Source organism: Colobus angolensis, unplaced genomic scaffold (assembly GCF_000951035.1).
Source record: "Colobus angolensis palliatus isolate OR3802 unplaced genomic scaffold, Cang.pa_1.0 Scaffold18, whole genome shotgun sequence".
Classification (NCBI taxonomy): domain Eukaryota; kingdom Metazoa; phylum Chordata; class Mammalia; order Primates; family Cercopithecidae; genus Colobus; species Colobus angolensis.
In genome coordinates, this window is record NW_012114932.1 from 5,040,692 (window position 1) to 5,058,955 (window position 18,264).

General features: G+C 60.7%; 2 protein-coding genes and 1 long non-coding RNA gene across 6 annotated transcripts in view; 1 reads left to right on the forward strand and 2 right to left on the reverse strand.

Moving 5' to 3' along the window:
* Positions 1-9,453, forward strand: part of SCAP (SREBF chaperone) — a 33,953-nt gene extending 24,500 nt beyond the window's left edge. For 2 of the 3 annotated variants that reach the window (XM_011939210.1, XM_011939211.1), the window contains 14 exons: positions 983-1,077; positions 2,507-2,605; positions 2,764-2,982; positions 3,833-4,209; positions 4,694-4,882; positions 5,015-5,216; positions 5,288-5,403; positions 5,661-6,180; positions 6,277-6,362; positions 7,989-8,071; positions 8,176-8,342; positions 8,520-8,600; positions 8,782-8,988; positions 9,069-9,453. In XM_011939210.1, coding sequence (XP_011794600.1) covers positions 983-1,077; positions 2,507-2,605; positions 2,764-2,982; positions 3,833-4,209; positions 4,694-4,882; positions 5,015-5,216; positions 5,288-5,403; positions 5,661-6,180; positions 6,277-6,362; positions 7,989-8,071; positions 8,176-8,342; positions 8,520-8,600; positions 8,782-8,988; positions 9,069-9,314 — 2,687 coding nt within the window. In that variant the 3' untranslated portion in view covers positions 9,315-9,453. Of the gene's footprint in view, positions 1-982; positions 1,078-2,506; positions 2,606-2,763; positions 2,983-3,832; positions 4,210-4,693; positions 4,883-5,014; positions 5,217-5,287; positions 5,404-5,657; positions 6,181-6,276; positions 6,363-7,988; positions 8,072-8,175; positions 8,343-8,519; positions 8,601-8,781; positions 8,989-9,068 lie in introns of all 3 variants that reach the window. The other variant, XM_011939209.1, reaches the window with a different exon arrangement.
* LOC105509754 lies at positions 7,550-9,667 on the reverse strand. Its single transcript, XR_001001475.1, has 2 exons — positions 8,895-9,667; positions 7,550-8,609 (listed from the first exon to the last, which is right to left on the reverse strand). It is a non-coding gene; the product is annotated as an uncharacterized LOC105509754 (long non-coding RNA).
* A 52-nt stretch (positions 9,668-9,719) lies between these two features.
* The window catches only part of PTPN23 (protein tyrosine phosphatase, non-receptor type 23), a 33,364-nt gene continuing 24,819 nt past the window's right edge, over positions 9,720-18,264 (reverse strand). For both annotated transcript variants that reach the window (XM_011939207.1, XM_011939206.1), the window contains 22 exons: positions 18,037-18,113; positions 17,310-17,359; positions 17,062-17,193; positions 16,710-16,790; positions 16,504-16,635; positions 16,371-16,418; positions 15,945-16,001; positions 15,783-15,841; positions 15,529-15,608; positions 15,302-15,416; positions 15,158-15,223; positions 14,634-14,779; positions 14,036-14,347; positions 13,806-13,960; positions 13,561-13,712; positions 13,295-13,474; positions 11,461-13,201; positions 11,181-11,365; positions 10,950-11,054; positions 10,730-10,868; positions 10,524-10,637; positions 9,720-10,445 (listed from right to left, as the gene is read on the reverse strand). In XM_011939207.1, the coding sequence (XP_011794597.1) occupies positions 9,966-10,445; positions 10,524-10,637; positions 10,730-10,868; positions 10,950-11,054; positions 11,181-11,365; positions 11,461-13,201; positions 13,295-13,474; positions 13,561-13,712; positions 13,806-13,960; positions 14,036-14,347; positions 14,634-14,779; positions 15,158-15,223; positions 15,302-15,416; positions 15,529-15,608; positions 15,783-15,841; positions 15,945-16,001; positions 16,371-16,418; positions 16,504-16,635; positions 16,710-16,790; positions 17,062-17,193; positions 17,310-17,345 (4,515 nt within the window). In that variant the 5' untranslated portion in view covers positions 17,346-17,359; positions 18,037-18,113 and the 3' untranslated portion in view covers positions 9,720-9,965. The remainder of the gene's footprint in view (positions 10,446-10,523; positions 10,638-10,729; positions 10,869-10,949; positions 11,055-11,180; positions 11,366-11,460; positions 13,202-13,294; positions 13,475-13,560; positions 13,713-13,805; positions 13,961-14,035; positions 14,348-14,633; positions 14,780-15,157; positions 15,224-15,301; positions 15,417-15,528; positions 15,609-15,782; positions 15,842-15,944; positions 16,002-16,370; positions 16,419-16,503; positions 16,636-16,709; positions 16,791-17,061; positions 17,194-17,309; positions 17,360-18,036; positions 18,114-18,264) is intronic.

Here is an 18,264-nt window from a genome sequence, read left to right on the forward strand (position 1 = left end):
CAAAGCTGCAGTGAGCTGTAATCATGCCACTGCACTTCAGTGTGGGTGGGGCTTGTGTTTGGTGGTGACTTTCTGTTTGGGGATTTTAGTGCCTAGTATTTTCTCTTACTGCCTCACTCCAGCACACTAGTCCAAGCCCCAGGGTCTGGCCGTTTCAGAGATGCTGCCTTCATGGCTGCCAGAAAAGCTCCCTCTGGCCCTGCTGGTAGAAGCTGGGGATCTGGGGTTTTGGGGAAAATGAGAAAAGGGAGAGCCTGGCCTTGGAGGTCTGGTCACTTGAGCGTCTTCCTCCTCTTCACCTCCTGTCACCCTGTGTCTGTGAGGAACAGGACTGTAGGCAGCTGTCCATTCATCCAGCAAACCTCTGTGAGCCTCTGTGATAAGCCAGGCCCTGTGCTGGATATGGAGTTAGGAAGACATGAGGCGAAATAGTCCTTGCCCAGTAGGAGCACAGAGCCTTAGACATGTGACAGTGTGATAGCACGGGATCAGGGCTCACCACAGGAAGGGGCTTGAGGAAGAACGCAGCCAGCTCCTCCACCCCCCGAGTGCTTCTGCCACGTGGCTGGTGGGCACACTGTCGTGCTGGCCCATACAGACCAGACAAGAACCACATGCAGAGGTTGGATGTGGTTGGAGTGGGTGGCACTTGGCTTTCCTCGTGGATTTTCTCATCTCCTTTTCTCCATTTCTCATCTCCATTTCTCATTTCTGCTTCTTCCCCCTTTTGATGGTTATAGCCCTCCCCTGCACCCTCCAGGCTGTGAACACCCATTCCCTGTAGCAGCTGTGTGGTGGTGACAGCCCCTTAGAGTCTGGGCATTAGCAGGGCCCTGAGGGTTGGGGTGCTTTGGTGGAATGGCTGCTTCAGAGGGCTGGGGGCCCTCCCCATGCCTCTGCCACTCCGAGGCCCTTGAGGTTGTGTGAGTCATGTCGCTGAGTGGCCACGTGCTGCCCTGTGCCCTGTTGCTGCCCTCTGCAGGCCTAAGCAGCGAGAGCTGGTCCATCATGAAGAACATGGCCACGGAGCTGGGCATCATCCTCATTGGCTACTTCACCCTAGTGCCTGCCATCCAGGTAAGGCCCCAAGGCCTGCCACCTGGATGAGCATGGAAGCAACTGCTGTGCTCCCCAGCTGTGCAGCCATGGGCAGGGTGCTCCCCTCTTCAGCACAGGCATCTTTGCCTCTGAGGTGGGACCTCTTTGCCTGGCAAGCGGATCACTATAGCACACAGATGGCCCCTGGCACGCCTGACTCAGAAGTGCTCAGCAAACTCTGGCTGGGTTCCGAGATTGAGTGCCTAGCCAGGCAGGCTCTGTGCTTGACCCTCTCTTCCTACCCCTCCCTGCCTGCTTCCCCTTCAGCCAGGTGGCAGGAGGAGGGCTGCAAGGGCATGGCAGAAACTGGGGACTGGCTGTGCCATTTCAGTCACACCTGTTTCCCATTTCTGAGGGAGAAGCACCGTGGAGTTCCTGGACCCTTCCTCCGGTCTCCTCCCTTGGCCCTGACCCATGCTGCAATCTCCAGACGAGAGGCCTTGCCTGGCCTGACCTGTGGGAGGGCTACCACCCATTGCCCAGAGTGACCCTGCTCTTGGCAAAGTGCCCTTGCTCAGCTGTGGGCTGTGAGCTGAGGTGGAGGTGGCCCTGCACTGAGCTGGAACCGCAGACTGATGCCAGCCATTCCAAAAGGAGTTGCAGGAAAGGGAGGATGCCATCTTTTCTCCCCCATCTTTCCCTCAGGGCTGGCAGGCCAGCTGAGGGATGGGGGTGAACAGAGAACAGATGGGCTGTGGGCTGCTTCTCCTGGAAAACAGTAGCATCTGCAGAATAGGGTAGTCTTGGGACGTTAGAGCTGAGACAACCACTGTGCCACTCTCTGTACCCCACGGTCTTACCCCAGATCCGAGTAGCACTGTGGTGATGCGCTAGAGGTCTCAACACTGACATCTCAGAAAATTCTGTCTGCTGACAGAGCTTGGGGAGCAGAGAGCTCACCCTTTTTCAATTTTAGAGGAGAGTTAATCCCTCCCTCTCTCTCTTCATTGTTCCGGGGCAGTTGCTGGCTGGGAACCTTTCTGAGAGCCCCTGAATCAGGCCTGGGCTCTGGCTGGGTTGGTGATGCATGAGCAGGGTAGGGGCTCAGTGGGGAAGGACTTTTTGGGGAGCAGGCTGGTGGGGCTTAGAGGTTTCCAGGTTGGATCAGGCCTTCAGTCCTCTCTAGGGGAACGGGAAGATTCAAGGAAGGTACTTCCCCCTCCCCTTTTAGCCCTTTCTGAAGAAAGTGTGAGGGTTTCTGCTGCCCCCTGGTGGAGACAGGGTGAGCTGCTCGTGATATGTGAGCTGAGGACCAACCAGCATCTCTCTTCATCTCTGCTGTGCCCTGCCTGTTGCTGCCCTGCCGGTTCTGAGGTGGCTGCAGTCCGAGCACTGCTCCTCTAGGGCTGGGGCAGTCAGATCGTGGCACCACCTCCCCTCCACCCCACCCCGTGTGCTCTGATTCCAGGAGTTCTGTCTCTTTGCCGTCGTGGGGCTGGTGTCTGACTTCTTCCTTCAGATGCTGTTTTTCACCACTGTCCTGTCCATTGACATTCGCCGGATGGAGGTAGGAGTGGTCTGAGTCTTGTCCCGCCCACCTCCTCAGCCCTAGCTGTACTGAGGGAGTCCTGGGTGAGAAGGGTGTGGGCCGTGGGCAGGGCAGTGGTCCTGTGCGGGCACCCTCTGGATGGTGGACTTGGGCCCTGACCACTGTGCCCCCAACAGCTAGCGGACCTGAACAAGCGGCTGCCCCCTGAGGCCTGCCTACCCTCAGCCAAGCCAGTGGGGCAGCCAACGCGCTACGAGCGGCAGCTGGCTGTGCGGCCGTCCACACCGCACACCATCACGTTGCAGCCGTCTTCCTTCCGAAACCTGCGGCTCCCCAAGAGGCTGCGTGTTGTCTACTTCCTGGCCCGCACCCGCCTGGCACAGCGTCTCATCATGGTACCTGCCACCCCTGCCCTGCCCTCTTCTGGAGGGCCAGCGCTCCAGGCCCCTTGTGGTGCTGCACTTGGCCTTAGAGTGGCGAGGGATGCTCCTCGGGCCCTGGTGGCCCCTGGAAACCTGGCTCTGGGGAGCTGCCTGTTGTGTCCTCCCTGCCCAGACCCTGGTGGCTTCTGAGGAGACAAGCCTGTGGGAGAAGCAGCTCCAGGGCTTGCAGGTACAGGAGCCATCCTCTCCCGAGAGTGGCCCAGGACAGGAGCCTGTTAGTCAAGTGCTCGGGGATGGACCCACCTGTGGCCACCACATTTCCCTGGGCCACATTTCATCGGCCGCTGCATGGTGTGCAGAAGGTGGAAAGTGCTGGGCAAAATCAGTCACCAGCCGGGCTGTGCTGGCTGTGGGGCAGCAGTGCCTCTCCCAGGGAGCTGAACTGAGACGGGAGGAAGGCTGAGGCCCCCTGAGACTAGGACCTCTGGGGGACTCTGGAGCAGGTCAGGCAGCTGGCCCTCTGGCCATGCTGACCATATGAATAGTAGCAGCTTTCTGACCCCAGCTGAGGTGGAGATTAGGGACAGGGACATTCTGTGTCAAACCTCAGGGTGCTTCAGTGTATTTCCAGGCCAAGAAACTCAGCCCCTAACTGTGGAAAGGGAAGCAGGCCCTCCAGCACCAAGTGCTGGCAGGTGTTAGCAGGAGGACTCGGAGAGGCAGGAGGAAAGCACACAGTGGGGCCTGTGTCCTCTCCCATCCCTAGGCCTCAGGTCCCTGTGCTGCTTCCTCTCAGCATGAGAGCTGAAGCTGCTGGGGGTTGGGGCCCATTCCTCCCACTGAGTACCCTGCTCCACTGCAGGCTGGCACCGTTGTCTGGATTGGCATCCTGGTATACACAGACCCAGCAGGGCTGCGCACCTACCTCGCTGCCCAGGTGACGGAACAGAGCCCACTGGGTGAGGGAGCCCTGGCTCCCATGCCTGTGCCTAGTGGCATGCTGCCCGCCAGCCACCCGGACCCTGCCTTCTCCCTCTTCCCACCTGATGCCCCTAAGCTACCTGAGAACCAGACATCGCCAGGCGAGCCCCCTGAGCATGGAGGTCCAGCAGAGGTTGTCCATGACAGCCCAGTCCCAGAGGTAACCTGGGGGCCTGAGGATGAGGAACTTTGGAGGAAATTGTCCTTCCGCCACTGGCCGACGCTCTTCAGCTATTACAACATCACACTGGCCAAGAGGTGAGCTGGGCCGTGCCAGGTGCCACCTCCTCACTCGATGGTGTCAACTCACCATCCCCTTTCCCCAGTGTAGGAGGCCCACAGTTTGGATTCTGCAAATAAATAAAACAATTCATAGGTTGTGAGATGGGAACTGGTGGTCTAGGCAGCCATAACCCAACAGCAACCCCAGGTTCCTCTGAGCAGTCACAGGTGGCTGCCAGCCCTCGCTACAATGAGACCCACCCACCTGTGCCAGGAGTGGGGAGGGAGATACCCCACACGGTCAGAAGGGCTGCTGGGGTGCTGGTATCTGGGACAGCAAGGTTGGCTGCTAAGCTGGGCTGGGGAGGGACCTACCTCTGTCCCCAACCCCCATGCTGGGAGAGTCTGGCCGGTGGAGCTGAGGCCTGCCTGGGGAGGAGGGAGCAGACTGGCTGGCAGGCACAGTAGGAGGAAGCCTTGGGAGGCCCCCTGCTGAGGCTGCCCACTGTCCGGACCCCAGGTACATCAGCCTGCTGCCCGTCATCCCAGTCACACTCCGCCTGAACCCGAGGGAGGCCCTGGAGGGCCGGCACCCTCAGGATGGCCGCAGTGCCTGGCCCCCACCGGGGCCCATACCTGCTGGGCACTGGGAAGCGGGACCCAAGGGCCCAGGTGGGGTGCAGGCCCATGGAGACGTCACGCTGTACAAGTAAGGTTGCTGGGTGGGGTGGGGTGGGATAGAGTGCGGGGAGGGGGACGGGTGGGCAAGAGTAGGGGAGAGGGAGGAGGGGAGGGGACAGGCTGTGAGGTGTGTCTCACAGCAGTCCGCCTTCCCGTGCAGGGTGGCGGCGCTGGGTCTAGCTGCGGGCATTGTGTTGGTGCTGCTGCTGCTCTGCCTGTACCGTGTGCTGTGCCCGCGCAACTACGGGCAGCCGGGAAGCGGGCCTGGGCGGCGGAGGCGCGGGGAGCTGCCCTGCGATGACTATGGCTATGCGCCACCTGAGACGGAGATTGTGCCGCTGGTCCTGCGCGGCCATCTCATGGTGAGCGGGGGCACAGCGGCCAGGCAGGGGAGGGCTGGGGCCTGGCCCACACCAACACCAGGCTCCCGCAGGATATCGAGTGCCTGGCCAGCGACGGCATGCTGCTGGTGAGCTGTTGCCTGGCAGGCCACGTGTGTGTGTGGGACGCACAGACCGGGGATTGCCTCACGCGTATCCCGCGCCCAGGGTAGGTGCGGCTGCTCTCTCCTCTGTGCCCCCCCCCCCCCCCTCACCCCACCACCTACCCCGTGCAGCCATGTATCTCCCCTCCTTTCTCCCTCTGACGTATCCCCCAACCCCTCCAGGCTCCCTCCCACCCCCACACCGCACCCTCTCCGCTTGTCCCCTCTAACGGCCCCTAACTTCCCCCTCTCACCCTCTCCCCTTCCCCTCACACCCCATCTCCTACATCCCCTCTCACTCCACCGTCCTGGCCCCCAGCAGGCAGCGCCGGGACAGTGGCATGGGCAGCGGGCTTGAGGCTCAGGAGAGCTGGGAACGACTTTCCGATGGTGGGAAGGCTGGCCCAGAGGAGCCTGGGGACAGCCCTCCCCTGAGACACCGCCCCCGGGACCCTCCACCGCCTTCCCTCTTCGGGGACCAGCCTGACCTCACCTGCTTAATTGACACCAACTTTTCAGCACAGCCACAGCCCTCACAGCCCACTCAGCCCGAGCCCCGGCACCGGGCGGTCTGTGGCCGTGCTCGGGACTCCCTAGGCTATGACTTCAGCCGCCTGGTGCAGCGGGTGTACCAGGAGGAGGGGCTGGCAGCCGTCTGCACACCAGCCCTGCGCCCACCTTCGCCTGGGCCGGTGCTGCCCCAGGCCCCTGAGGACGAGGGTGGCTCCCCTGAGAAAGGCTCCCCTTCCCTTGCCTGGGCCCCCAGTGCAGAGGGTTCCATCTGGAGCTTGGAGCTGCAGGGCCACCTCATCGTGGTGGGGCGGAGCAGCGGCCGGCTGGAGGTGGGCAGAGGGGCTAAAGGTGGGCAGAGCGGCTGTCCACCCCGGGGACTGTGGGCCTTTCTGGTGGGCAGGTGCTCACAGCCTCTGGACTCATAGGTGTGGGACGCCATTGAAGGGGTGCTGTGCTGCAGCAGCGAGGAGGTCTCCTCAGGCATTACCGCTCTGGTCTTCTTGGACAAAAGGTGAGCGTGGCCTGCCTCAGCCCCCAATGTCCCCAGCCTTTGTTGGCTAGGCCATACTCTCTTGAGTCTTGAGTCCTGGTTCCCGTCCACTGCTGCACTGTATGTTTCGATTGGCCTTCTTGGTGACCAGCCCCACACCTGTGAGCAGAGGGCAGTCCACTTAGATGGGAAGGTAACAGTTAAAAGCGTTAGGGGTGTGACGTGCTTGGAATTGGGCCTGGCACATGGTGACCTCCCAGGGCCTTAAGCAGTGACAGTGGGGAGTGATACACTCCTGTCCTTTCTCACCCTTCTCAATGAAGCCAGTTTCTCTGATTAGCTTGTCAGTATTGAGCCTTTGGGGTATCTTGGTTGCATTTTTAGTTACAGAAACAGAAAGTGCGCTGGCAGAACCCTCTTCTCCTTGGCTGCTGGCGGCTGTTCTCTGCTCTCCCTGGTCCTGTCGTGCTTGCTCTCCTCAGCAAGCCGCTGGCTGTGGGCGTCCCCAGGGCTCGTCTGCATGCACACTCCTTGGGGAGTCTCAGTCACCTGGGTTCTGGCCCCACCTCTGAGCTGGTGAACCTGGGTCTCCACCCAATGGCCAGGTGCCTTCTTCCGAACGCCTTCGCCTGCCTGTCCCACACTGGCTCCTCCTCCAAGGCTCCTTGACTCTTGGTGGCAGCACCATCTGACCTAGAGCTGGAGTCTTTCTTTTTCCTTGGGGAGGGGGCGTCCCTTGCCCTTAGTGCTGTGGATTTCTGCCAGTGGGCTGCTGCCGTCTTTCCTGTCAGCACAGGTTCTGCATGGGCCTTGGCCGACATCCTCTCCTCCAGCCTGGCCAATTTCACCAGGTCCCTCTGTGCTTCTTGGAAGTTCTCCTTTGCTGCTTGTTTTAGCTTTAAGGAAAGCCCCCAGGTCTCAGCCCTGACCCTCAGGGTTCCTGGTGACTGTGGTCTCTCTTTGTCCACCCACTTCCAGTCATACAACTGTGGCTTCCCCAGGTCTGGTGTGGCCCTTCAAATTCATGGGCAGAGATTGTAGACATGCATTGCCTTTCGCTACAGTAAAAGGCACCTGCTTTGAGGCTTTGGGGTTATTGGGCAAATATACCCATCCCTGCCTGTCAGACTGTACCTAGGAATTTTGGAGAGCAAAAAAAAAAAAAATCCTTGTTTTTTTGTGGAAAAAGGAATTGGTGTGGGCTGTGATTGGGTTGAAGCTGCTTTTACGTGATGGAGAATGCAGGCTTCCACAACGCCCAACATAGCCCACCCTGCATCCTGTTTCCCCTCAGCAGCCTTCCCTTCAGCTCCAGGCTACGTGGAGCCCTCCGCTTGTTTTTAATTTACAAGCTTATGTGACATTCACCAGGTACCACCTTACACGTTAGCTCACTTGATTCTCATGACCATCCTGTGAGGTGGGTACTCTTATCCCCATTTTGCAGACAAACTGAGGCACAAGGAGGTTAATATTTGGAGTTGCCCTCTGGCTCCAGCATCTGTTCTGGCACCATGTGCTTTCCTCTTGGCCATGTCCCTCCTGTCCCTTCTTGAACTGGCCCTTTATCTCTCTTGTGCCCACATGCTCAGCCCCAGGATTGGGGCTCTAAGGGAGAGGCCCCTGGCAGCTGTTCTTCTCTTCCAGGATTGTGGCTGCGCGGCTCAATGGTTCGCTTGATTTCTTCTCCTTGGAGACCCACACTGCCCTCAGCCCCCTGCAGTTTAGAGGTCAGAGGGCCTGGGGCGGGCAGGTGTTCACACTTGGTGGGATGTGCAGGGGCCGTCTGCCCATTGCCTTCTCAGAGATCCTTCACTTGGCCTTTTGTCCTCAGGGACCCCAGGCCGGGGCAGTTCCCCTGCCTCTCCAGTGTACAGCAGCAGCGACACAGTGGCCTGTCGCCTGACCCACACAGTGCCCTGTGCACACCAAAAACCCATCACAGCCCTGAAAGCTGCTGCCGGGCGCTTGGTGACTGGGAGTCAAGACCACACGCTGAGAGTGAGTATTGTCTCATCTCTTGGGTGCTGGAGTGGTGGCCTGGTGCAGGGTGGGAGCCTGATGCATTCGTCAGGGAGAGGCTGGAGGAGTCCTGGTGAAGGACAGAGGGCATTTCCTGGCCAAAGTATAACTTGGAAAATCCCAGAGACCAGAACCTGAGGTCCATCCCTGTCACAGGTATTCCGTCTGGAGGACTCGTGCTGCCTCTTCACCCTTCAGGGCCACTCGGGGGCCATCACGACTGTGTACATTGACCAGGTGAGGGGCCTGCGGGGGGGTAGGGGGCTACAGAGCCTGTGGCCCATGTTTGCTGACTCCTGGGAGCTGGGCCCCTTCCAGGAAGCAGAGTCAGGGCCCCACCCACCAGGGCACAGGAACACCATTTTTTGACAGAGGTACTCCACCACAGTGACCCCGCTCCCCTGGCCTGTTTCCCCAGACCATGGTGCTGGCCAGTGGAGGACAAGATGGGGCCATCTGCCTGTGGGATGTACTGACTGGCAGCCGGGTTAGCCACGTGTTTGCTCACCGTGGGGATGTCACCTCCCTCACCTGTACCACCTCCTGTGTCATCAGCAGTGGCCTGGATGACCTCATCAGCATCTGGGACCGCAGCACAGGCATCAAGTTCTACTCCATTCAGCAGGTAGAGGGGGTGGGGATCATAGGATTCTTGGGATTTTAGGGAAGGACTCAGGACTGAGCTTGTCATGTCCTTGCCTCCAGGATCTGGGCTGTGGTGCAAGCTTGGGTGTCATCTCAGACAACCTGCTGGTGACCGGCGGCCAAGGCTGTGTCTCCTTTTGGGACCTAAACTACGGGGACCTGTTACAGACAGTCTACCTGGGGAAGAACAGTGAGGCCCAGCCTGCCCGCCAGATCCTGGTGCTGGACAACGCTGCCATTGTCTGCAACTTTGGCAGTGAGCTCAGCCTGGTGTATGTGCCCTCCGTGCTGGAGAAGCTGGACTGAGCATGGGGCCTCCCTGCCCAGGCAGGGGTCTGGGGTGCTGTGTGGGGGCCAATGCACTGAACCTGGACTTGGGGGAAAGAGCCGAGTATCTTCCAGCTGCTGCCTCCTGACTGTAATATTAAACTTTTTTAAAAAACCACATCTGTCAGGCACTTTGGGAGCTACTTGTCTCTCTTGGAATTGTTTGTGCACACACTGTCTGGACCCTCCTCAGAGCTGCTGAGGAAACATACAGCATGGCATGGGTAGCAAAGCGGGGAGGATGAGCAAGCCAGAACTGCAGGACCCTTAAAGAACTGTCCTGGTAGTGTAACAGTTTGGTACCATCCTGTTATCCACGAAAGGTGCTAAGTTCCTGCCAGTGCTACTAGAGCTGAGGCAGCAATGGGCAGACTCAGACACGGGCCACAGAACAGGGTGGTTTATTATTTCAGTAGCAAAGAGCTGAAAAATGTCAGGTCTCATAAAGGAGCAGAACCTGACCCAGAGCCTGCAGTACATCTCCACCCCACGGGGGTGCGGACTGGGCCAGGCAGGCCAAAGGCAGCAGAAATGGGAGTAAGAGACTGTGCCCACTGAGAAGCTCTGCTGGGTGTGGGCAGGTGGGCATGAGAGATGATGTAGTGTAAGGACCAGGTAGGCGAAACCTGTTCAGGTCTTGTTGAGTGTCCAGAGTGGATCCAGAAGGCTGAGGGGGTCGTCAGAGGGCTGGGTGGCCCGTAGCCCTTGCCCGTTATGGGCCTGCAGAAAGTTCTGCTTGCTCATCCGCTGCTTGCCCCGCAGGGAGCTGTCCAGGGAGAAGGCCTCTGGGGTCAAGGAGGCCAGCAGCTCCAGGGAGGAGGAGGGGGGCCCCGAGCTGGGGGCTTCAGGCACTGGCGGCTCCTCCTTAGGCTGGGGAGCCTCAGGCAGCGGGGAGGAAAGGGGGGGCGGGGAGGAAGATGGGATTGGGGTAGACTCTGGGAGGCCGGCTGGCAGGAGGCCTGGGGGCTCTGCAGGGCCTGGCAAGCTGGCAACTGGGGACTCCAATCCCCCAGGAGGCCGAATGCTGAGCTTGGCAATGGTGGCCTGGATGGAGCTGATGGGCACATCCCCACCGAGGACCAGGTCCTGGGAGTCCTGAGGAAGGTGGTTCTGAGAAGACAGAGTGGGTGAGGAGAGGGAGTCCCAAGGTTGTGGCTGTCCCAGCAGCTTCCAGGGAACCTTCCTCACCTTCTGGCTGATGCTTGCACTGGCCAAGGGTTTGCATGGAGGGGGCACACCATGGCGCTGCAGGACCTGCTCCACGTGTCTCACCACTGCCTCATAGCAGAACCTGAGGTGCAGCTGCACAGGTGCATTTGGCCAGGTCAGCCAGGCAGGGGCCCGTCACCCGGGGACAGAAGGCCCATCCCAGCCCCACCTGCCCAGATCCTCACCTTCTCCTGCAGCATGTGCTTCCTCTGCTGCCGCATGCGTCGCACCAGTTGAGGCAGCTCAGGGATTCCATTCCCAGCCTCCACCTCCTGCACAGCTGCATAGAGCAGCGCGAAGGCTCCTGTGCGGCCCACACCAGAGCTGTGCCAAGAAGGGGGTATGAGGCTGGGGAATGAGGCCAGGCCAAGAGCCCGTAGAGAGACTGTCAGGCCCACCCTCTACCTGCAGTGCACAATGATGGGCGTGTGCAGCGGCCGCTGATGCAGGTAATGTGCGTGCACTTCCTGGATGAAGTGCAGCAAGTTGCTGGGGCTGTCGGGCAGGCCTCTGTGGGGCAGGATGGGGTGGGGAAGAGCCTATGAGCCAGGCCTGATCTGAGGCTCTCATCCCTCCCAGCACCAAGGACTGGACAGCACCCCAGACCCCAGCCACCATCCAGAGCAGTGGACGCACAACTCAGGCCAAGTGGGGAAGTGGAGGTGCACGAGAGAGCGCTTGAGGCTCTGGTCTCGGAACTGCAGGCTCAGCACACGTTCCACATGGGTTTCAGTGCTGCGGACGCTGCTCAATGCCAGGCTCAGGGCGCCGTGCACCATGGGCTGACCCCTCTCAGTGGGGAAGTAGCGTGCCACTTTTTGCTGAGGGACAGACAAACCAAGACAGGGCTGGTTTTCCAGGATCCCTTGCCCTGCCACCCCACACTGCCCTCATGGGCACCCAGCCCCTCTCTCACCTTCTCCATCTCAGCTTCAGAAACCAGCATGACAATAACTGACACTTTCTGCTCATGGACCATGAGCCAGAAGTCAGCAGCTGTGCCGGGCAGTGGGGCCTGGGTGGCCACTAGCGGCGGGCAGTATGGGGAGAGCCCCTCCACGCAGCTGGCATTGATGTAGTCATCCTTGCCTGAGCGCAGCACCACACGGTTACTGTCGTAGGGCATGACATCCTGGTGCCGGTTTTTCAGTGAGTAGCAGCGGGCGATGGCAATGGAACGGCCTCGGGCATCATGTTCCTGCGCATCTTGCAGCTCCCGCCAGACAGTGTCCAGAGCTCCCACATCCCCCAGCTGGCCCCGAAAGGCCTCCAGCTCCTGCTGCAACTGCCGCAGCCTCTCAGGATGCTCATAGGGGTCCCGCTCAATCAGCCGCAGGGCCTGCGGCCGACGGCCCTCAGCTGCGTCCACCTTGGTGGGCTGCAGCAGGGGCTGCCCACCCCCAGGAGGCTGAGTGCTGCCATGCTGGCTCTCCGGGCTGGAGGAGAGCAGGTCTGCAGCTGCAGCTCCTCGGCGCAGGCAAGGGGGTGGTTCTGCTGCTGGGGGCCGAGGGGGCACAGAACCGGGCCCTGGAGATGGAGCAGGTGAAGGCACCAGGTGGGGACTGGGGGTTGGCTGGCCAGCAGGTGAGGGCCCTCGGATGGTAAGAGGGGCTGCCTGGGGGCCCATGGGTCTGGTAGAAGGGGCAGGACCATATGCCAGGGGGGGATGGGGAGGCTGAGGGGGCCCAGGGCTGGGGAAAGGCAGAGCCCCTGAGTGGGCTGGCAGAGGGTCTTGAGCAGGACCTGGGTAGAGCTGGGTGTGCAGGGGGGTTGGCGGCTGCCCCAGAACCCCAGGCTGAGGGGCATAGGGGTAGGGGGACTGTGGGGGTAGGAGTCCTGGGGCCTGGGTTGGGAAGAGCTGCGGATGCTGGAGTGGAAGGGGCTGCTGTGGGGGTTGAGGCCCAAATGCTCGTGAAGGCTGGGGCTGGGGCCCAATCCTCGGGGCTGGAAAACCTGCAGGGATCCCAGCAGAGAAGTGGTGCTGGGCTGGGACGGGTTGCTTGGTCCCTACGGGGTAGGTGTAAGGCGTGGGCAGAGACTGTGGTGGGGGCACTGGGAAGCGGGGCTGGGGAGGAGCAGTCGTGGGGTTTGGCCGTGGGGCTGTGTGGCTGGGGATGGGCGCCTGGATGCTGTCTACTGTGGTGGTGGCTGGCCGAACCACCATGGTCAGCTCGGGGACTGAGAATTGAGGAGGTGGGGCGGAGGGCAGACCTGCAACTGGTGGGGCCGGCCCTACCCCCACATAGGGACTGCTTACCACGCCATGCTGGGGGGAGGATCGGGGCACAAGGCCCAGCTCCGGCGTATAGGCAGGGGCTGGGTAGAGGGCAGGCCCAGGTGCTACGGGCATTGCAGCGGGCCCTGGGGCCCTAGGCTGTATCAGCTGGGTGGGGCCTGAGTAGGTACCAGGGGGCAAGGGGCCTGAGAGATAGTGGGGTCCTGGGCCTGTGGAGCTGGGGAAGGGGCTGGGAGGAAAGTGGAGCGGGGTGGCAGTTCCCAGGAAGGTGTCGGGCAGTCGTGGGCCGGCCACCATGTCAGGGGGAAGGCTACGCAGCTCCTCGGGGGGGTCTCCTGCTTCCATCGCCTCACTCTCCTCCCTGCGGGGCAGCAGTGGCTTTGGGGCTGTGGGCCGTGGCGGCGGCTTCTTCTTCAGCTCCCTGTGGGACAGGCAGGGAAAAAGTGGGGTCAGGCTCCTATCACCCCAGCCTGTCTGGACCCAAGCCACACCACAGCCCCAGGGCCACATAAACCTGTCCAAGAGCTGCTGGCGGGCAGCCTCACGGGCCTGGCAGGTAGACTGTGTGCGCTCCAGCAGAGCAGCCACCTTGCTCTCCAGGTCTGCGTAGAAGTCCCTGCCCTCCTGTGACTTCTTCATCAGGTCCTCATAGGCTTCATACGAGGCCACCAGGGTTTGCAGCGTGGAGTTCCACCTGGTGGGCAGAAGGGCCAGCTCCAGGTGAACCACGGGGGTGGGCTCCAGGCGGCTCCAGACAAGAGCAGAGGACTGGGCACTGACTTTTGGTCCAGGTCGCTGAGTACCCGCCGCACGGCTGCGTACTGCACATTGGCCTCTGTCAGTGCGCGGAGGACACGGTCCTGGGCGGCCAGGTTCTGCTCCAGGTATACCTTCAGCTGGTCGTACTTTTTCAGCTGCTCCTCGAACAGCTTCTGAGAGAGGGGTGGGGGCCAGGGATGGACACTCAGGGCCTCGACTCCTAAGGGTGGGGCCCAGAGTCCCTCCACCCTGCTCACTCAGCCCACCTTCATCTCTGAGTGGTCTGTGGTGACCAGTGAGGCAGTGATGTCATCTTTCTGGATAAGCTCACGCAGCTGCTGCTCCAGGGACACACGCTGGTCCCGCATCTCCTGCACCTTGGCCAGGATGCGCTTTAGGTTCTGCAGCACAGCCTTGTCCTCTGTGGGCAACAGTGGTCAGTGAGGCCAGAGAAACCCCCAGCTCAAGTCTCCCAATGGGGTTGGGTGGGGCTCACCTGGGGTGAGGGCTGGTGTGGGCAGGGCAGCCCGGACCTGGTCAAGTGGCCCGCTGAGCAGGCGCAGGTTGCCGACGTGCAGGTTCATGGCACGGTGCAGCTCACTGTTGGTAAAGGAGGCCTTCTCGTGGACTTCCATGTACTTGGCCCATTCTCGCCTCACCTCTGCCAGCTCAGCCTTGGAGGGGACGGAGATGGCCCCCGTCTGGCCCACCGCCTCCTGCAACTTCTGCTCTAGCAGCTCATCCTCCTCCAGCAGGTCTCTGATGTCCTTCAGGGAAGCCTCCACATCCGTGAACACACCTGACAGCACTGGGGGTGTGGATTGTAGAGGCAGCCCCTGAGGCAGGCTGACTGAGCACCCATGGGCCCCTCCCCAAAGAGACAGAACCGCCCCCTCAGTTCAGGGCTTGAGTGAGGTCCAGGGTACACTGAGCAGGGTGCATGAGGTATGCTGATCCAGAGGAGTGGGCATGGATACCCAAGCCAGGGCCTAGAGGGGTGCAGCCTCCATCCTTGGTGACTAGAGACATGGAGGAAGGCCATAGCAGATGACCTCCACACTCCCCTCCACCTGCTTGCTCTGCCCCTTACTCGCCTTGCATGGACTGGACAAGGTTCCTGACAGTGTCGGGCCGGACGCTGAGGGCCGCACACTTCTCCATGAGCTGGGGTGGGATGTGGCTGTAGGCATCAAGGTTGTCCACGGTCTCGGGATCCAACTGCATTGAATCCATGAATTGGCTGTGGGGGGCAACAGGGCCAGGTGGGTGCCGGGTACTGATCCAACTCTGACCGTGTCAAAGGAGCCGGTAGGGCAAGCCCCACCACTGAATCTGAGGTCTGAGCAGAGAGCACATTGTGACCTCGGACCCCTACTACCAGGTCTGGCCTGGTCTCACAGAACATGCCCAGGGCACTGCTGGAAACAGTGGGACAGAAGGCACCTCCTCCTCCCAAGACATGACTCCTTCCCACCCTGGGTGGGAAGGCAGCGTTGGGAAACCTGTTCGGAACGGACATTTCATTCCTCTCCCAGCATAGGCAGCCCTGGGGTTCCCAGAGCCCCGGGAAGTGCCGCCTGCCTCCGCCTCCGCCTCCCGGCCCAAGTCCCACACTCACTCCAGGACCTCATTCTTGTCCTCAATCTTGGCCATCATCTCCCGGAGCAGCTTGGCCTTCTCTTCACTGCAGAAGCAACACAGCATTTGCTGGAGACCCACATCTCCAGACACCCAGCCTCCCTCTGTTCCACCCTCCACCCACCTGTAGAGTGACGAGGCCTCGTGGGCAGCCATGGGTACCAGTTTGGCAAAGATGTCAGGGCCTGTAACAGCTGGGTCTGTGGGGTTCACTGGCAAGGGCTTCACCAAGGGGGCTCCTGGCGAGGTGGAAATTGTGGAGATCAGGCCCATGTAGAGTCCTTGAGGCAGCCTCCTGTGTCCTGTCTCCACCCCACCGTCACCTCTGCCCCCACCTCTCAGCTCCCCGACCTTTTACAGGCTGAAGGGTGTCCAATGCTGGGACAGCCTCATGGTAGATGAAGTCGTTGTCTTTCTTGGCAGAATTGAACCTGGGGGTCAGAAGCAGGGGGAGTGGGCAGTCACGGGGTGTCAGTGGAGATCCAGAACCTACTTCCCATGTGGGACATCGCTCTCTGGCACTGAAGGCTTTCTCCCAAAGATGCCAGCAGAGGCACAGCACCCTTCACAAAAAGAGGGAACCAGGGCCACCCCCACAGACTCACTTTCCCCCAATGACATCCATAGTGAAACGAAGCGCATCTTGCACCGTGTCAGGCTGGCCCTGTGGGGTTAGGGACAGGGGTGGGGTCTTAGCACCAACCAAGGCTGGCACCAGGATACCCTCTCAGGGGTCTGAGGGGCAGCAAGGCCTTCCTCAGCTTTACCTTGGCCAACTTGATGGCTTCATTGAGCTTGTCCAGGGCGCTCTGGAAGTACGCAACCTGTGGAGAGTGGCAGGAAAGCCTGCTCTGTCCTCCTCTGCTTGGACCCCTACTCCTCCTGCCTCCCACCCGGCCCTGCCTTTCCATCAGGTGACCCATCAGATGACAAGCAGCTCAGGAGGCAGCCAGGAGCAGCGCCACGCCCTGCCCCAGCCACCCGCTCTGTGGGGAGCCTGCCCCACCTCCTCAGACTCCAACGGACGAGGGCTGCACAGATGGGACAACACTTAAGACACCAGGCCTGCAGCAGGTGGTGGCCAGGGTGAGACAGAGAAGGCCGCCCCTGGTGTGGAAGGAGCGGGAGCACACCAGCATCTCACTGAAGGCTGCTATCGGTCCCCAGTCCCCTCCTTGCTGCAGCTCACTCACCCGCTCCCCGAACTTCTGCTGCTCCTCGGCCTGCTTTCCCATGTGCAGCTGGGAAAGAAGAAGAGACGCCATGACTTGCTTCCTGAGCTGTGGCCACTCAGCCCCGCCCCACCCTGGGGCCCCAGGCCCTCACATGAGCCACGGCTGCAAAGTAGTAGATCTTCATCTGCACAAGCTTCTTCCAGTCCTTCTGGATCCGGCCCAGCAGTGAGGCAGTGTCAGGGTTCTCCAAGGCCCGGCATGCCTCCTTGTAGTAATCTACCACCTGGGGACAGGGTGGGGCTCAGTGAGTGAGGGATCAACAGTAAAACGAAGGCCTCCCATCAGCCCCGTCCCTACCTGTGCACTGATGCGGGCCACCAGAAAGCTCTTCCTGTTGTCCAACATCGACTTCTCCAGGAGGCACTCCTGAGCCTGGCCCTGGGGAAACACATGAGGTGTCCCTCACTCACCCAAGGCCTTCCCCTTCCCCTTCCCCAGGGGCAGACTGAGGGATCCCTCTTCACTGCCCCCAGCTGACCCCACGCCAAGCAGCACCACTGTGCTCCTGGATTCAACAAAGCCAAGGCCCCCTGCTTGTCCCTCACTGCCATCGGCACATGGCCTGGTCCAGGATCCAGGCCCAACTGCCCCCTCCCCAGCCATCCCCTTCCCTGGATTCAACTCCACTCCAACCAGGGCACCTCCTCACCAGCATGAGGTTGACGTTGAGAGTAAGGATCTGGCGGCTCATGTCGACGCTGTAGGCTTGAGGGAAGTGCTCCCGCAGGTAGGCGAAGGCGCCGGCTGCGCACTGGAAGTGGGTACAGGAGACCTTCATGCCCTGGGAGGGAGTGGGAGGATGGCCTGTGTCCACTCCATGGGTCAGGATTCATCCATAACTGGGAGGCTGCCCCTCCCTGGTATGTCCACATGTTCCACTTCTGCCCCTCTCCTCACCTCCTCAGACACCCGCTTGTCCATGGCCCCCAGCATGGAGTGCAGTGCTCCTGGGGAGGGAGGGGACACTGTTAGGGGGCCTGGCTACTTTACATGGCTGCTCACACCCATGTAAAGGTGAGGCAGAAGGGGTACTGTTGTCATCCACAGTCAGGAAAACAGGGCTCTGAGAACCAGGGCAATGAGTCCAAGGACACCCAAGCTGGAGGGAACAGTGAAACTCAGAAGTTCTGCCCAGTCCGCAGTCTCCTGCTCTGCATTTGGCAGAGGATGGAAGGGCTCCTGTCCAAGGGGTCCAATCTTGAAGCTTTAGGGATGTTTGCACAGAACTCTGGGGCTCCCCAAGCTTCTCCCTTGAGCCAGGCTAAGGCTGACTAGCAGGGCAAGCTGAGGCCAGCCTTGCTCTTCTCCTTCCTGAAGCAGCCCAAAACCACAGTGGGGAGGGGCTGTCCAGTCAAAGAAGAAAGGCCATCTCTCCCAGCCAGAGCACACAGTGGCAACTCTGTGTGGCAACCAGCCCAGTAGAACCTCGCCCCAGCAGAGGCTCCCTATGGGCCCAGCCCAGAAAACAGCAGAGCAGCTGGCAGGGCTGTAGGGAAGTCAGTGGAGGGGCGGGAATCCTGGAGTTCTCCCTTTATCAGCCCACTGCCTTCATGGCCGTCTGAAGAGCTGAAACCTAGGCTTGGCAGGACTGGGGAGTAGGGCCATGGGGAAGGGATCAGCTCACCGAGGTTGTAGAGAATACAGGCCTGCTCGTACTTGATGTCCTCATGGGCCACAGATTTGCCTGAGAAGATCTCTGTCCTGCAGACATGGCACCCCAGTTATCTCGAGGGCAGGAACTGGCCAGGGCCCTGAGATTAGGTAAGGGGACTAACTACTCCAGTGTGGGGTTGTGGGGAGGCCTAGGGGGACCATATGAGGCCATTCCCCATCCTATGCAGCAAGGAGAAGG